The 16,895-nt window shown below is 44.4% G+C and overlaps 2 protein-coding genes across 3 annotated transcripts; one reads left to right on the top strand and one right to left on the bottom strand.

Moving 5' to 3' along the window:
- Nucleotides 1-2,428: 2,428 nt before the first annotated feature.
- On the bottom strand, nt 2,429-8,118 carry TMEM141 (transmembrane protein 141). Its single transcript, XM_060250731.1, has 5 exons — nt 7,999-8,118; nt 5,912-5,978; nt 4,765-4,845; nt 4,186-4,293; nt 2,429-2,942 (listed from the first exon to the last, which is right to left on the bottom strand). Exons 1-5 carry the CDS (start codon nt 8,050-8,052, stop codon nt 2,863-2,865), a joined length of 390 nt encoding a protein of 129 aa, XP_060106714.1. The 5' UTR covers nt 8,053-8,118; the 3' UTR covers nt 2,429-2,862.
- A 525-nt stretch (nt 8,119-8,643) lies between these two features.
- On the top strand, nt 8,644-15,509 carry PAXX (PAXX non-homologous end joining factor). 2 transcript variants are annotated; one of them, XM_060251255.1, is made up of 7 exons: nt 8,644-8,848; nt 10,356-10,416; nt 10,597-10,649; nt 11,507-11,697; nt 12,520-12,603; nt 13,654-13,753; nt 14,815-15,509. In XM_060251255.1, exons 1-7 carry the CDS (start codon nt 8,760-8,762, stop codon nt 14,852-14,854), a joined length of 618 nt encoding a protein of 205 aa, XP_060107238.1. In that variant the 5' UTR covers nt 8,644-8,759; the 3' UTR covers nt 14,855-15,509. The 2 variants fall into 2 exon arrangements, with proteins under 2 accessions (XP_060107238.1, XP_060107239.1); XM_060251256.1 differs by lacking the exon at nt 13,654-13,753 and having other exon boundaries at nt 8,729-8,848; nt 14,815-14,960.
- Nucleotides 15,510-16,895: the final 1,386 nt, after the last annotated feature.

Below are 16,895 nucleotides of genomic sequence, written 5' to 3'. Positions count from 1 at the left end.
AGGGACAGAGGAAAGGGTTATTTTCAGAAGGTCATTATTTCACTCCTGCGCAAGTCCCGAAAACTTCTGGACATTTAGTACATCACAGTCCCAGTCTGCGGGCACCTGAGATCAGATATGCCCCAATGATGGGGGTGGTGGGTCATGATGAGCTATAGCACCACTAAATATCTGGATCAGGATCAAAGTTGGTGAGAGTCCTCGAAAATCCAAACAAGGCCATTCAAACACCCAAGATATTCTGCAAGATCAAAGGCTTTGGTCTACCATTCCCACAGGTGATACTCCAGAAAGCAGAAGTCATAAGTTTTGGGACTTCAGAAATAGACCAGCTGTGTTCTGCCACGACTTACAGGTGCAAGTTAAGAGCTGCTCCCACTACTGTATTATCTTTATTACAGCTGCTATCTTATCTACACCTCTAAATGAAGCACAGTGCCTCTCCTACAGTTCTAATTGGACACACAGGGTTAAGACTCCATGGTCGGATCCTGATTTCCAAAATGGTGTCATCTCAAGGATGTACAGAATATTTAATGGACTTTTCAGGTCACAGCACTATACTGATAGGCATCCACATTTTCCCAAACAGTGGGAAATTCCAGGGACAAAGCTGCCAGGTTTGGTTTTGGAATGAGAGTGCACTGGGAGCTTACTAGTATTTACTTAATTTGCAGCTATACAAGCAGATAGACAACCTGCCAAGAATGTAATTGGGCAGCATTTTGCAAATGACACTCTTGGCAGGCTGTCTATCCCAAATTATTGCTATCTGCAGCCAGCCTGGGAGAGGACCCTGAGAACTGACTAGAGCCTTTTTTTCCCTGAAACCTGGGCACATGGCCACAGATGATGCCATGGGTGGTCCTTCAGGACGCTAGATTCAAACATATTCCCTGCTTTGACCCCTGTCTGAAGTCCAGGGTAGTTTGATGGGGGAACTTGCTGACATACTAAAGACTGAAAGGGCCAACAGAAGCCGCTTCTGACACCTCATAAATTCCAACACCCAGACCCAGCAGTGCAACTATGTTCTGCATTTGGTTTCTGGTCCCTGAGTATGTTCTCTGTAGACAAGTGACAGTCTGCTGGATTTGCTTCTAGACTTTCTTTAGTAATCTGGATACCAAAGGTATCAATTTGACTGCTGGTTGGCTGCTGGGATGCACCAATCTAGGTGGGCAGCTGTGTTGGTCTGAAGCAATAAAACAATGTTAGAGTCCCGTGGCACCTTTAAGACCAATAAAGTTTTATTTAAGTGTGAGCTTTCATGTGCAAGCATGCTTCATCGGACAATGATGCACCAATGTCTATCTGATCTCCCATAATGATTTACTCAAAGGTTCCAGTGCAAGTTAGCAGCAGCACAACACACACAATTTGTGATCTTGGGGGTTCCCATCTGAATTGTCTTTTCAAGCATGCACTGAGGTACTGCCATCATCTTACTTTGTCTGGAAAGTTACTTATGCTGATGTGTCTCCCCCACTGCTCTGGTAGCAGGTCTCCTGTGTCTCAGGCAGAACAGGGCCTTTTCCAGCATCTGCTTTGTGATCCTTTACCTGGAGATACCAGGGATGGAATCTGAGACCTTCTGTATGCAAGCCAGATGTTCTACTCAACCACAGCCCTTTCACCAAATTATGTCTCTGAATCCCCACCTCTGTCATCCCATCTTTATCCCTTTTCCTACTCCACAGACCTTTCTGTTCCAGTCTCTTCTCTTCACCGAAATATGCAGAAAAGGAACATAAGGCTTACAATTTCCTAGCTTCACACCAGTGAAGGAGTTGCAAATGAACCATACAGTTCAGATGAGTCGCTACAATAGCCTGGTGCCAACTTCATCATGCACCACCAAATCCAGGGAAGAATTAACACTCAGATGTGGTGACACAGGCTTTCTCCTATCCATACTTTTGGTGGGCCTTGGAAACTAAATAGTCCTATGAATGGGCAGGAAATGTTGCAATCAGAGGGAGTTTGGGATTCTGTAGGAAGACCCACATTAAGATTAATCTGTTATGGACTTTATGTTATGTACAGTTTTCAAGGGGGGGAGAGAGAGAGAGAGAAAGAGAGAGAGGAAATTCATAAGGTCATCGTAAATTTCACTTAATGGTTCTGCTTTGCATGAAACTAAAATACGCTGCAAGGGAGCTTTTCAAGGGAAACAAATTGCCCAACTGGGTTGAATTTCCCCTGGAAGCATTAAAGGAGCCAGGCATTCTAATTAAAGAGGGAGGGGTTGCTGACATCTCCCTGGCATAACCATCCCTTCTAATGGAAGCTATATATTATACATGGATCATACAGTGCAAAATTTACCTTACTGTTGGCACAAACAGTCCTCCCCCCCCCCATTACATTTTTGTCAGCATCTGGAAACAGCTTAAGCCATAAATAAATCCCACCCTTTCAACAGGAATTAGTCATTGATAAGGTGTTGTTTATATGGTAAAAAATATGGGCTGACTTTTCAGGATGGATCTGAATTGTCATGGTAACAGACATAATGAAGAATACAACCAAGTGCAAAATCCAGTGCCAGCCTACAGTGGAAAATAGCAGCTGTGAATCTAGTTTCCATTGTTCTTTCCCCAACTTTTCTAGGTAGGGAAGTATGTGACACAAAGTACCATTTTTGGTTGTGTGGAAAGGCAAATTACATAGGGCCGACACATCTCATGTTTCCCTAATAATGTTATAGTAACAACAGCGGAACTGGATAGGGGGTACATCCAGTATGTGTTTATGATAACCCTCCACTGAGCCCTAACCTAGAAAGAGTTCCAGCTGCAAGGAGTTCAGCCATACATAGGAGACTTCTCTTCTCTGTCAGCCTGTTGAAGAATCTTCGGGCTAATTCACAACATCTCCATACTTGTTCTTTTTCTCTCCCATCTGTGTTTTCTCTTTGGAATCTTGAGTGGGCACTTTCTCTGGAGAAATGAAAAAACAATTAGGTAGAATTCACCTTTTCCCCCCTAATGCACTAATTAATCAAAGAAACATAAAAATGAGATCATGCACACAACCAATTTTGCTATTCAAAACAACTTGTAAAGCAAATATGTTTAAATGAAAGAAATAAGTGCCTCATTGGGTGAGACCATCAGATCCAGCACCTGGTTTCGAACATCAGCCAGTTTATGCACTCCTGGTCCACTCAGTAGCAGAGAAGGAATGTGATACACTGCTGCTGGACATGAAAGGTCTATTGAACCAGCACTCCTGACAATAATGAGAACAGCTAACATAAAAGGGGTCAAATTTCCCCATTTTAATTGTAAAAGCTTTATAATTTAAATTTAAAAATCAATTTAAAAATCAATAGTAAAATGGCATCCTAAGCCTTTTAAAATTCCTAATAAATAAAACCAGCACAATAGTAAAGCCAGCAATAAAATCAAGAGCAAAGCAAACACCTTTCTGTCCACTGAAACAAATGAAAAGCAAAACAGGAAGAACAAAAGAAAAAAGTCAATCACATGAACAGCTGCAGAAAGGGACATATTTTTTACACATTCTCTGATTTTAGTTGTTCATTTTCAATTTACATGAATTATCATTTATATATGCAAAAATAATGAACAAGTATTGATACACAATCCGTGTTGAAAAATGCATGTATTTTACAGGGATCATTTGTGTCGAAACGAAAAACGGAACAATAAAAAAGATCCAAATATCTGATTTTCATGAGGAGATATCAAAATGGTGTTTGGGGTGCTGAAAGACCAGGTATGAGAAATTCAGAAATACCCTTATTCAAACCACCATTTATGGCAGCACATTCCACAAATTATCTATGCATTATGTGCCGAAGTTATTTCCTTTAGCCCATCTGGATGTACCGTACTGCTAATGAATTAAGAAAGGGAAACCCATTAAAAGTATTAAGGGAGTAACAAGCAGGGCTGCAGATTCTTCAACTGGCATTATGCCAAAACCAACTTTTGTGAACATAAACAGAATTCACCATTCAAAAATCTCAGCAATCAGAGTTCAAAAAAGCAATATAAGGGCTGCAAAGGTAGACATGAAAGTACATGACTCTAAAATTACACAAAATAACTTGGCATTAAGAGTCCCAGCCTCTTTCCACTCCCATCACAAGATTGTTTTAATTCTTCTTCTCTACCCTCTTCAGGTCTATCTTTTCAGTTTCCCCACTCTGCTCACCTTTGGCCACATCCTGGACAGGCTCTGCAGTCTCCAGGAAGATCCATAAATTAGAGCACTTCTGTGTTTCCCACCGGGTCACTGCATAGCTGGCAACTGAACCCACAACTGTAGACATAGCAAAAAATGTTGACAAACTGGAAAGTGTTTGAAGAAAAATGGAAAAGCTTTTACTTAGGATTCTGAATTGGGTAGGACAGTCCCAAGAAGGCATGCATAAGGTGAAGTTTTAGGCCACATTCTAGCATGATTTTCCTTATACAGCTGGTGCAAAGATCACTAATATGCATGAAACATTTTGAATATGCTAAAGTGTTATGTAAAACCAGCAGTGCTAGTATGCTACTATTAATAAAGCCCACTGCGTTTAAAAATGGCAATGAGTTTAACAACAACAGGACATGCATAGAATTTTGGATTCTCCCCTCCATACGAAAATACATGTAAGCTATACAGTCAATGCTTTAGGTATTAAGCATTCTGTTGTAAAACAGAGGCTAGCCAAGGTAACATGAAGTCACTGGTGGCGAGTCAGGGGAAAGAGAAAATCTTCACAATTTGGTTTCCTGAAATACCAACCCAAGGAAACAAGAATATTCCACTGGAACGAGTAACGCCTCTTCCGGCTGAACATCTGAAGGGCAAAGGTCATCCCGGAGCCTGTTCAGACAGACACAGAGGTTCCGATTACCCCTTGCACCATAACCAGCACCATCCCCAAACTCCCACAGGGTCCACAAGGCAGAAATTGCTGGCTGCAAAGTGAGGGTGTCATTTAGATGTGAGTCAGTAAGGGAAAGAATGTGTGGGTGGAGTTCCTCCATGCTTGACAGAGATGACAAAAGGACTGACAAGCTGTGGTTTGTGCAGAACTGGCAATGAGGCACTACCACCAACACTCCCTCTAGGCTGTTGAGTCTTGTGAGCAATAATTCTACTTTGTGAGCTACTGCCATTTAAGTTGCGAGGGAGCGATTTGGCTACTGCATAAATTAGTTTGCTCTGGGCCCATCCTTCCTGAGCTAAGACAAAAATGTGTGAGCTGGAGGCTAAAAAACTGTGAGCTCACACTAACTCAGCTTAGAGGGAACACTAACTGCCACTTGGCTTCCCATTCTATATGGGCAGAACTGGCATAGCAAGGAGTGGGGGTGGGATGAGCAGTAGGACATAAAAAGGCAAATTCTGTGTAATCTTCCAGGCTAGCAGGGATAGCCTATTGTTGGCCTGTCTTGATGACGTGATGTGCCCTTTTGCCATTCTGTCTGCCATTGCTGAGCTATTTTGTTGGTAGTCACTTGGAGTTTGGGTAACATTTTTAACATCTTTGAAAGTGAACTGTTTTCCATGGCTTTTGTCATTTTGCATCCTGCTTTAAATATGCAGAATATTGAACTGAACAACAGGTGAAGGGAGGAACCTAAGGCTATCACTCTAGTCTTCATTGGGCTGTGTACGTTAGACGGCAGGTGGGGACTCACAGGATGGAATGCGTCTCCAGATGAAAGTATTCCCTATATGTAGACCTGTCATTTCCAGAGAAAAAAGTTCTGCCCTAATTTCCCCCCCCCCTGATATCCTAGCTTTCTATGAGAAAGGATTTTTCTTTAATAGAGGAACATTCAGCCATACAAGCTCTCTGATGGACCACTTCAGAAAGTTAATTTGCAACACTATAATTTTATAAACTACTGACCCATAGGGGTAAATTTGGGAGTGGGCTTACCTGCAATAAAGGTGCCAATGCCCTTCATAAAAGCAAACGATTGGCAGGCAGCATATTCCTGCAGCCCCTGAAAAAACAACATACAATTTCCCTTTAAAAATGCATCTGTTCCTATGGATTTTTTCTCAAACAAACTTTAAACACATACAATGCAAGTAGTCACAGCATTAGAACCAGTCAGAGCGTAGCATGGCAAACTAGAATTTGGGAGACCCAAGTTCAAATTCCCACCTCTGCCATGAGAGCTTGCTGAGAGACCCTGGCCCAGTCCTTCACAGCCTAACCTATCTCACAGGGTTGTTGGGAGGATAGTATGGAGGAAAGCCTGCTCTGGGTCTTCATGGGGTAAAAGGTGAGTCATAAATGAAGTAAATACAGAAACGTTTCCACACCACTGACTTGACGTGGATTTTGCTGCCATATGGCTGTGCAGAGTGCTTTTCATTAACCCAGCAAGGAGACAGAATCACTCCCAAGCATGTCTGGTTCTCAGATCCTTAGTGCCTTTCATTTCATTTCAGAACCTGCCCCCCCCCCCCAAGCTGCAATCAGGGCCCCAGCAGGGGCAGGAGTGAAGAGAACTGTTTCCCTGAATCAGGCTGGAATGCAAGCCTGTCATGCTATGTCTGGTTCAATGACAACATTCCAGAATAAGACACATGAGAGAGTTTTCTGGGATGGGATATTGCCCGGAAAGTGACCCACATTCCCAGTTTATAGTAGGCCCACAGAAGTGATACAATTTGTGCTTGTCAAAATTCTCACTTAGGGGTTAAGCATATGTCCGTTGCAGCTTGACAGCCCTTTACACACACACACACTGCTTTCTGGCTGACAGGGACCCAAAGCAACAATACAGGAGAAAAAAAGACTTCTTCCCCTCCCACATCTTCCTCTCAGCTCCAGGCTGTGGCTTTAAAGCCAAGTGCCCAGAGCTTTTTTGGTAGAAAAAGCCTAGCAGGAACTCATTTGCATATTAGGCCACACACCCCTGATGCCACCATTGTTTCACACAGGGCTTTTTGTAGAAAAGGTCCAACAGGAATTTATTTGCATATTAGACCACACCCCCTGAGGCCAAGCCAGCCAAAACTGCGTTCCTGCTTTAAAAAAAAAAAAGCCCCCGCAAGTGCCCATTGACTCAGGCCTCTGAGCCAGTTAAGTATTTAGAATATTGCCTTCAAGAGCAGTACAGACATTCACCTACAAGGTCTTACAGCAGCTGGTTCATGTTCAAAATTGCTCCCCTACTTGGATTTCACAGGGCTAAATCAAGCTGTGCTATCTCTCCCTCTCACCCACCCCCATCTCCTTGGGGCAGACTTATTCATTTTTCTCTTCCCCCTGGATGGGTTTTCACATCTTCAACAACTACTTTACAGTAATTTCACATCATATCAACAATGCACTGCATTTTGCAGAATATAGAATGAGAATACAGCATTTTGCAGAATACATCCCTCGGGAGACTGCTGTCTAAATAACATGGCCAGTGAGGCAATAAGAAGGAAGGTGGGAAGAAACAGGAAAAAATACTTAGGATCAGGTTAGGGGTGGGGGGGGGGTGAATTACACTGGTATTCTGGGGTAAACAGAAATTCAACTGAGGCAGTTTTTCTCCTGGGAGAGCAACTATGGAGAGATGCCGGATAACTTTCGTTTTCATTCTGTAAATATTTCTGTTTCACTTTCCCTTGTGGAAGAAAAGCTTGAAATGGCAATGGTCCACTACCAATTTCTAATCCTTTGCTGCCCCCAACCGGCGAAGTTACAGGGCCTTTCGACAGCATAACATAAATGAGGAAGTACGCTGCCATGTCCCCGAGAAAGTGAGCTCTGCTGCCTCGCGGAAGTTTCTGCCGAATAAATTCTGTTGCACTCTTGAAAGTGCTACTGAATTCCTGGTTTACTTTGAGCATCCGATGCTCCCTGGCAAACAGCCGGATCTAGCTCTCCCCGCTCCATCTAGCCACTACTCGGCGGCGGCAACTTCCTCTTGAGCCACCATTAAAAGCACAGGAATCCCGGCAAGGGAAAAGCCGAGCTCTCGAACTCCAGTCTCCCTGGGACTCCAGCGACGAACCCACCGGGTGCTTGGCCGCCACTTCATCGTCCACCCGCCACAGCCCCAAGTTCACCATTTGCGCAGCGGGCGGGGCAGGGACGTCCAGGAAGGGAAGAGGCGCCTCACCCGTCCCGGTTTCCGGCGGCCGGCAGCGCCCTCTATTAGGGCTGGCGGGCTTCCTTTGGGTTTTGCGAAGAAGACACCATTCAAGGGAAAGAATGCTGTCCAGTGTTCCCTCAAAGCTGAGTTAGCCTCCAACTCACACATTTTTGTCTTAGCTCAGGAAGGATGACCCCAGAGCACACTAATTTCTGCAGTAGCTCACAAAGTAGAATGTTTGCTCACAAGACCCTGCAGCTTAGAGGGAACATTGATGCTGTCCTTTCTAAAACAAAGGACTGTGAGGGAAGAGGTCCAGTCTTAGAAAGTTTTGTTTGGGGGGGGGTGGTCCGGGGGGGGAGCGCTTTTTAAAAAATCTGCAAGGCGATCCTATGCCTGTCTACTCGGAAGCAAACCCGATCGGCGGGGTTTACTCCGAGGTAAGTGTGCAGAGGACTGCAGCCTCTAATCGCATTTCCGATCTGCCGAAGGAACTTCAGCTAAGAGGCAGGATTTATTGAATTATAGTCGAGCCTTCGTAAAAAGGGGGAAAGGAAGGAGCAGAGGAGAACGACCGCGGCCGCCGCGACCTCCCCTTTAAAGGAGGGCGGGCTCTGCAGCGGCAACTCCTCCCTGCGCAAAGAGACCAAAACAACCGTTTCAGGCCCGCTTGGGGCTCGGCTGATGGCTCCGGCCGGGAAGTTCCGCGTTGTGCAGCACGAAGGACAGCGGTTCCTCTGCTTTTGCAGCGAAAACTCCGTCCCCAGGCTCCAGTAAGGGCAAAACGGGCGGCGGGGGGGGGAGGGATTTACAAAAGCAGGCGCTCTTTCCTAGCATGACCCTCGTTTTTCTCCCTAGTCATTTCCGGCCTCAGCTTCAAGTGTTGGCGTTAGCCATTGGAGCTAAACGGATCCTCCCTGTCCAGTGCATCGCGGAGGGCCCGTTGCTAGGAAACAACAGCTACGGCTTTCATTGCTGGTGGGAAACAGGATGCTCGATCGTGGCGAGCCACTAAGGAACTCTGGACTTCCCTTTCATTTTCAGCATCCAGCCCTGGTTGCCAGGAAGCAATAGCCCAGGCTAGCCCAATCTCATCAGATCTTGGAGGCTAAGCAGGGCCAGCTTTGGCTGGTATTTGGAAGGGTGTCTTCCAAGGAACCCCAGGGTCCTGAGGCAGGCAGTGGCCAACCACCACCACCTCTGAAAGGTCTCTTGCCTTAAAAACAAGTCTAGCTCACCACCTAGTGGTGCATAATAGTAAAAGAGCTAGAACTTCTAGCTGCCAGACCATCTTAGGATCTCCTGGCTGTACTACATATGCTGCCATACGATAATTATTATTATTGCCCAAAAGCAATAAACATCAACAGAATACTATACTTGCCGTATAGAGGAAGCAGAGCCAGGTTCTTCTCTAGGATTAGGACACAGAGCTCCTTCCACATGGGACTGGACTCCCAAACAGATATAAGCCACAGTACCTTTGGGGGAGGGAAAGGGGGGGAGGTTTATCCCTTCCTTAAATAAGTTTAGGGGGCTTTTAGCAATGGAACTCCCTTAACAAAGTCAAGCAGCTGTCTCTCTAACACCAGGTGAGACTACAAGCTCCCTATCGTCAGAGAGCACAGTAGTCATTGTGGAAATGACTGGAAATAAAACTGAAGTGCACCACAAGGCATAGAGTTAGCCAAACCCAAATTGGCCACCTTGGGTGGCCTTGTGTTGAATTCTCATCTGTGCAGACTCTCACTAGTCCCATACTCCTCTGGTTATATAGAACACAGAGCTGAACACCCCCAACCAGAGCAGGCTGGTGAATGCAGGAAGGTCTCTATGCAGAAAATGGGAGAATGGGGGAGAGAAGAACTCAACTAAAAGACCAAGGGAGAAAAGAAGAAATGTTTTAACATCATCTGCAGCTGTATAGGATAGGTACCATGGACATCGATCTGGGAGGGAATTCCAGAGTCGGTACTGCCTGGAGAAGGCTTTGGTAATATCCTCCATGCCTTAGAAGGTGGAGATGCACAGAATACAAGGTCTCTCTGGAAGATACTGATCAAAGGATTTGAAAAATGCAGGTATAATTCAACATGGTTTCACCTCATCTTCTCTGTTAAAAGTCATTATTTGAGGCAGCCTGCAAAGGGTGTGGAAGCATGATTTTGACAGGCAAGGAAAGCTGTGGAATGTGAAGAGGAACCCACACAACTTTTCTGTCACAGGCGTCATGTGTGAGGGAATAAGAGCCTGATAACCTCTAGCCTTCTTTTTTCACAGTGTCACAAATGCTTGCGAGTTCTGGAGCTGTGATGTTGCTTTGGATAAACTGGACAGACAGGTAAGCTTCCAGATGTGGGTGCCTGAAGCAGCATTCTCAAAACTAGTTCCTCTTCTACAGACCCTTCCAACTGTGGAATGCTTTGCCTAGCAGCCTTCCTTGTCTCTTGGTGTTTCAGGCTGGCTAGCAAGATAGGGTGTTCTTTCGTTTCTAGCTCTGTTGCTTTTGTTCTCCTATCAGGTATCTCAGAGTGGGCTGAATTCTTCGTGTGATGACAGTATTGTTAAATTCAGGTGGGTGTTCCCCAACAATTAGGACTTACATTGTTTCCTAATTTTAGAAGCTTAAGGTAGGTTAAAATTAAACCTGTCTACTCACTGAAAAGTACTTGGTCCCATAAAATCAGAAAAACAATTTCATTCCTCTGTTCACTATTGTCTGTTTTTACAATGTAATATCCCTTTTGAATGGAATGAAATTTGGTGCATGTGTTCAGGACATGATTCCCCATTTGAAATCTAGTCAGCAGCTCCACTTAGTTTTGAGGTTGGAAAGATGGTATATGACCTAAACCATAGTGCTTTGAAAGACTGAAGGAAGTATAAGATGGCAACGCAACTTAGAATACTAACATTGCAATCCTAAACAGAGTTCTACCATTCTGATCCCCATGACTTCTATAGGCTTTGAACAGAGTAACTCTGCTTAGATTGCTCCATAAAGCTCCTTGGTGGTGGAGTTTGCCTCCTTTAATATTTTCCCCCTATCTGAGTTCACAGACCAGACTCAAAATAGCCTCAAAATAAACTTTTAATTGGCCTCCGTTCTCAGGCTTGTGATCAGAAGTGACTCTTTACAATTAATCAGCTGAAACTTTGATTAATTAGTATGATTTCTCATTTTGTGATTTCTAATGTTGTAATCCAGTTTTATTTGCTTTGTTTGTTGTATGTATTGGGTTTTCCGGCATACTTTTGTGTAATTTTGTAATCTTGCTTGAGTCTCAGTGAGAAAGGCAGACTATAACTAAAGTAACTCAATCAATAATTGTGACGTGTGCAGTATTAGTTATAGTGACAAGGTGTATTTGCACCTGTGCCAGTTCAGCTCCACTGCATTTTGTGTTATTTCACTCATCTTTTGTCCACAGAGAAGCCTTTGAGTATCAAACTCCTGCACTGACCATACATGACAGCAAGGCCACCTTGCAGTTCCAAGACAGCAGACAAACTTTGACCTTTGACTTGTTCAAAGTCTCTCTCTCTGAAGCGAGGAAACTAGCTCAGGATCTGATTTTTGGCTTGGTGGAACAGGTGGAGAAGCTGGAAAAACATGTCAAAGGTTGTTGTAATTATACATACATGCTGGGTGGGCTGGGGAAGGTAGAATCTCAATTTGTTCTAATTGTGAATCCATCCGAAGTTCCTCTTTTAATATTCATGGAATGTTGGTATCTAGTGTGAAATGTGCTGGTGGTTTTCTCAATTTGGTATGATGTAAATATAAAGGCTCAAACCAATATCAGGCTGGTTAACAATATTGCTTTCCTCACACCTGTCTTTAGCTCTACAAACAGAGTACCACAGTTTGTTAGTCCACAAAAATGTTTAGTGGCTTGCTTGCCTGCAGAAGTCAGTCATTTTGGTAGCTAAAAGAATGTGCAGGCTGATCTATGGATGTTTATTCTTGAGTGTCTTCCTCTGAATGTGGGATAAGTTTGTTGCTTAACTTCTCTACATCTTCACTTGAAGACTATTCTCTATGCACCATAGGTAAGCAGCTGCTTCAGGTCCTGTTATCGGTAATTCCTGAAGGCACTTTGAGATATACCAAGAAGCTTGTCACTTTCCTTATTGAACAGGAGCAGAGATATTAGCTATATTGGTACCTTATCTGGTTGAAATTGACTATCTTGTCAATTTCACAGAGGGTTAATATCAACCAGGAAGGCGAATAGAGCCTGTTTTTTGTTTGTTTGTTTTTTAATTGCAGACCTTCTTAAAGGCTGCCAATGGAAAATTGTTTTGTTGCTAGAGACAGACTTCCTTTCTCAGTTTTCACTTCTCCTACTGACCTCCAGGGTCACATCTCTGGAGTGTAAATTGAAAGCAGTTGTAAGTTGTTGAAAACAAATGTTTTTGCATATTTTTCTTCTCTTTGCAGAGGGTGCCCTTGTGAGTGCTGGTACTTTGCCCCTTGGTAGCCCTGAGAAGAATACTCTGAAAAGCCAATCCCTCTTTTCTCCAGGTTAGAAATGGTACACATGCAGCATGTGATCAGTCCAAGGAGTGTCTCTCTTTTGTCCCAGTGTGAATTTTGAGTCCTTCCTGTTTTAATAACTACCTTCTTTCTGAGGCCACACTAGCTTGCGAGAGAAAACAAGGTTATCTATTGCTCCAAGCCCCATCCATCCAAAATACTCATGTTCCCAGTCAAGAAAAGCCACATTCTATTTTAACATGCATAGTTATTGTTTGAGCTTGATAAAAGGGAAGCACAAAGGCACCATTCTGAGCAGCTGAAGGACTGTCCACCACGTCCTCCAGTTGGATATCCCATCTGGTTTCACAGATTTTATCCAACATTAGACACAAGCCTGCTTTTGAAACTGTAAGGCCCAGAAGACTTGGTTTTTATCTCCCCTCCTTAAAATGGACATGGAAGCTCTTTGTGTACAAAGTTAGGTAGTCAGTCCCACATAGTCATGTCAGGAGGATGTTGGGCAGGTGGGGGAGAGAAGAGTAATCCTCTTCCATGCTACAGAGGGAAAGGGACCACCTTCTGCAACACCCCTAGAAACCTTTGATTTTGAAGACTAGGGATATGAAAAAGAGAGCAGCTCTGGCTCAGTGCTGCCCTCTGTATTAGTTGGTCTGCTTCACTGGTACCATCTCCACATGATTTCTGTGATGCTCAGAGGTATCCCAGAGTTTTCTCCAGTATCAAAGAGAAAAAAAGAGGTCTTCCTTGCACCAGGTTGCTGTGTGTGCACTAAAGCTCCTTACTGGCAATGCTGATGGCAAACAGGAGTCATGTTGTCCCACTGGAAGGACTTGCTTGCTTGAGCTACCCCAAAGACCCTTGCAGAGATCACCTAGCCTTTCGGGTTTCCCTAGCAACCATTCAGTTCCATGTGGCTTTTTCAGTGGCAGCACCAGTACTGAGAACGACTAAGATTCTTGTCCCTAAGGACTCTTCCTCCCTGCCCCACCATCAGCACACTCCTGCCTCCCTGGTACAATGGATGAATGGAACTGAGCTGTAGTAACATCTTTGGGGTTTTTTCTTTGTGAACAGAACTAAGTCCCCTCAAAGGCCAGGGTGGAGCCAGCACAGGGCAAGCAGCAAGTAAAAAGAGGATGCCTGGAGAGTCCCTCATTAATCCTGGATTCAAGAGGTAATTCCGGACCGCCTCCCTTGTAACTTTGGCCATACTGGCAGTTGATGAGACAAAGAGTCCAAGCCATGAATGAAGGGGTGTATGATAGCAGTCTGTTCTTCCCCTTGACCCCACCAAACCCAGCTTTTGGCATTAGTCTCTCTTCACTGCAAGTCTGTTGTCATCATCCTCTCTACTAAATGCTCAAGTCCCTACCAAAACACATGCACTCCTAGTTAGGGGTTTCTGCATATTTGGGTGAACTTCCAGGTATGCAGAAAACTACTGTAGTGCATAGAAGAAGAATACTGCAGATATATACCCCGCCCTTCTCTCTGAATCAGATACTCAAAGTGGCTTACAATCTCCTATATCTTCTCCCCCCACAACAGACACCCTGTGAGGTGGGTGGGGCTGAGGGCTCTCACAGCAGCTGCCCTTTCAAGGACAACTCTTGCAAGAGCTATGGCTGACCCAAGGCCATTCCAGCAGGTGCAAGTGGAGGAGTGGGGAATCAAACCCAGTTCTCCCAGATAAGAGTCTGCACACTTAACCACTACACCAAACATGCTGACTTAGTTCTAGGCAGCAGCCACATTGGTCTGAAGCAGTAGAACAGATTTTGAGTCCAAATCTGTTGACTTAGTGTGCAGCAGTGGTGAAAAAGGTAACTTTTATGTGCCTCTTTTGCCCCCATTTGTTGTGTGGTCACTGGGGAGCTCTGTATCGTGGTGCTCTCCCCCATTGGAGATTTGTACAGTTCCTTTGGCAACCTGTTTTGGTGGCACAAAACCTTGCTTTCCCAAGAAGCTTTCAGAATAGCAGATTGAGAGCCAATGGGCCTGCTTTTCCTTTCAGTTTGTGTTTTATGGAGGGCAGGGCTAGAAATCCAAAATAATAAATATTTGTTCTGTGAATCATGGTTAGGCTTATTTTTATGCGGTTTCATCTTTATTTTTATATAAGCAGTTTTGTGGCTAATGGAATAGAAAATATACATTTTAAGTCACATTGTTGTTTGGGAAATTACTGAAATGTACACTCTGTGATTGCTATCTTTTTTCCTCCTTTTTTTCTAGTAAAAAGACACCTACTGGGGTAGATTTTGAAGAGGTCTGAGAACACCTTACATCAGCCAAGACAAATTTGCAAGGCCTCTTCACAGATGTTTTAACAAGATCTTTTTAACATACATGCATGCATTTGCTCCTTTTAAACCTGATGAATTCCCGGCTTCCAGCCTACCTTATATTCAGAACAGCAGCAAAACCTCCTGTAACACCACCCAATCAATGGATTTTGAGGGAGAAGAGAACAAAGTAAGGTTGACTTCTCACCAGCCAGAGATTGTGAACTGAATATGTGCATAAAAGGTGACTGGCAAGGTCAGCAATGGCCAACACCCTCAGCTCGACGAAGGGCCTCCTCTCTACCCAGGGACACTGATTTGATTTCCCAGTGGGTGAAGTGCCTGGAAGCTGCATGAGAAACAAAGCCCAAGAGACTCTCCCTCTGCTGCTTCTGCCAAGCGCCCCTCTCCACTGGATCAGAGGATGAACAGCATTGCAGGGATTCTTACTTGCTTTTGCTAAAGCTGCACTGGAGAGGAACTTGGGGAAGAGGAGGCTCCTCCTGTGCTGAAAGGCTTGCAAAAAAATTGCAGCTGGCTCTGGGGAGGAGCCCCTCAAATGAATTTGTTTTTTAATGTCCTTCAGCAGCCTTTTAAAATGAAGTATGCCTATAAGTTACTTGAATAAAGCATCTCATGAACACATGACACTGCTTTATACTGAATCACACCCTTGGCTCATCAAAGTCAGTATCCCTAAGGTCTCAGGACCATTGACCACACCTACTGCCAGATCTTGTTAACTGGAGATGCCAGGGATTGAACCTGGGACCTTCTGCATGCCACACAGGTGCTCTGCCACTGAGTCACACCCTCTCCATGTCAGAGTTTCATCAGCTGCTCTCATACTCGGCAAGGCTCCTGGGTGCCGACCCACCTGTCCTCCCCCTCTCTCCAGCTCCCACAACAAGGTTCATCTGGTTCTTTACTGCCCAGCTGTTGAAATAAGGTGCAACAGAAAGATGTAAGAAACTAGTGGTCCCTTTTCCTGCCTACTAAGGTCAAACTGCCTCTTTGAACCTTCTTTATTTTAAGGATTTATGCTTTACTTTTTGACTAAGTGATTTCCAAGGCAGTTTGCAGCAGATTAAAACTGTACCGTGTCCTTACCCTCCTGACAGGTGCCCCTGGGCAATTGGGACAGAGTGGACAAGGAGGGAGGGAGGGGATGCAACCTTAGCATTGCATCTTCCTTCTGTGCTGGCTGCCTTCTTCCCTGCAGACATTCACTACTGGTGTCTGTGGACCTGCTTTTAGCTTGCTTCTGCTCGGAAGCAGATGCATCACAAAATAAGAACTCTTGCATTCAGCAGAATGCAAAAAGTAACTGGTTGTTGAATCCTGCAGATTAGTTCTTCTAACGGCAACGCATTCTTCCAGAGGAAGAACCTTTTGCAGAAGGTTTCATGTGCAAGAGGGGAGCACCACAGTTAGGTTTCACACAATCCAACACCAATTTTATCATATTGGAATCTTTTCTTTTTTAAAGTTAGAACACTGTGTAATCTCAAGCATGGTTTACACATGCAGCAGAATAATGCCAAGATGGTCCCACCTGTGAACAAATCCCTGCAAAATGGTAAACAAGCATAACAAGAAGAGAGCTAGGTTTGAATTTTTCTTCCTGATATCTTAGTTTTCTGCTTGCAAGTGGTTTTACTGGGAGATAGTCTTTTCTACTGCCTCTTTCTAGTTCTTGGAGGCAACACATACAACCTGAGGTCCAAATGCAATCCACCAAGGCGTGTGGTGTGACCTGTAGCCTCAGTGCCAGTTTAGTGACTCATCAAGCATTGTTGGACTCCATGCCCTTGATGGGCTGCAAATCTTAGGCAAGTTGTCATTAAGTCCCCATTCTCAGAACATTTCCCCCCTTTTAAAGAAAGTAGGAAGCCAAGTTATGAACAGTAAAACAGAGTGGAAAAGTTAAACCTGCCCTGTTCTCTGCACCATCTTGCGGCAGCAAGTTGTGGTTTATTTATAGGGCAGGATGACAGATGATCTCCCTCTTGTTTGTTTTGAGCCATAAGT

Source organism: Heteronotia binoei, chromosome 12 (genome assembly GCF_032191835.1).
Source record: "Heteronotia binoei isolate CCM8104 ecotype False Entrance Well chromosome 12, APGP_CSIRO_Hbin_v1, whole genome shotgun sequence".
Lineage (NCBI taxonomy): Eukaryota > Metazoa > Chordata > Lepidosauria > Squamata > Gekkonidae > Heteronotia > Heteronotia binoei.
This window is presented reverse-complemented; position numbering and strand designations above follow the sequence as displayed.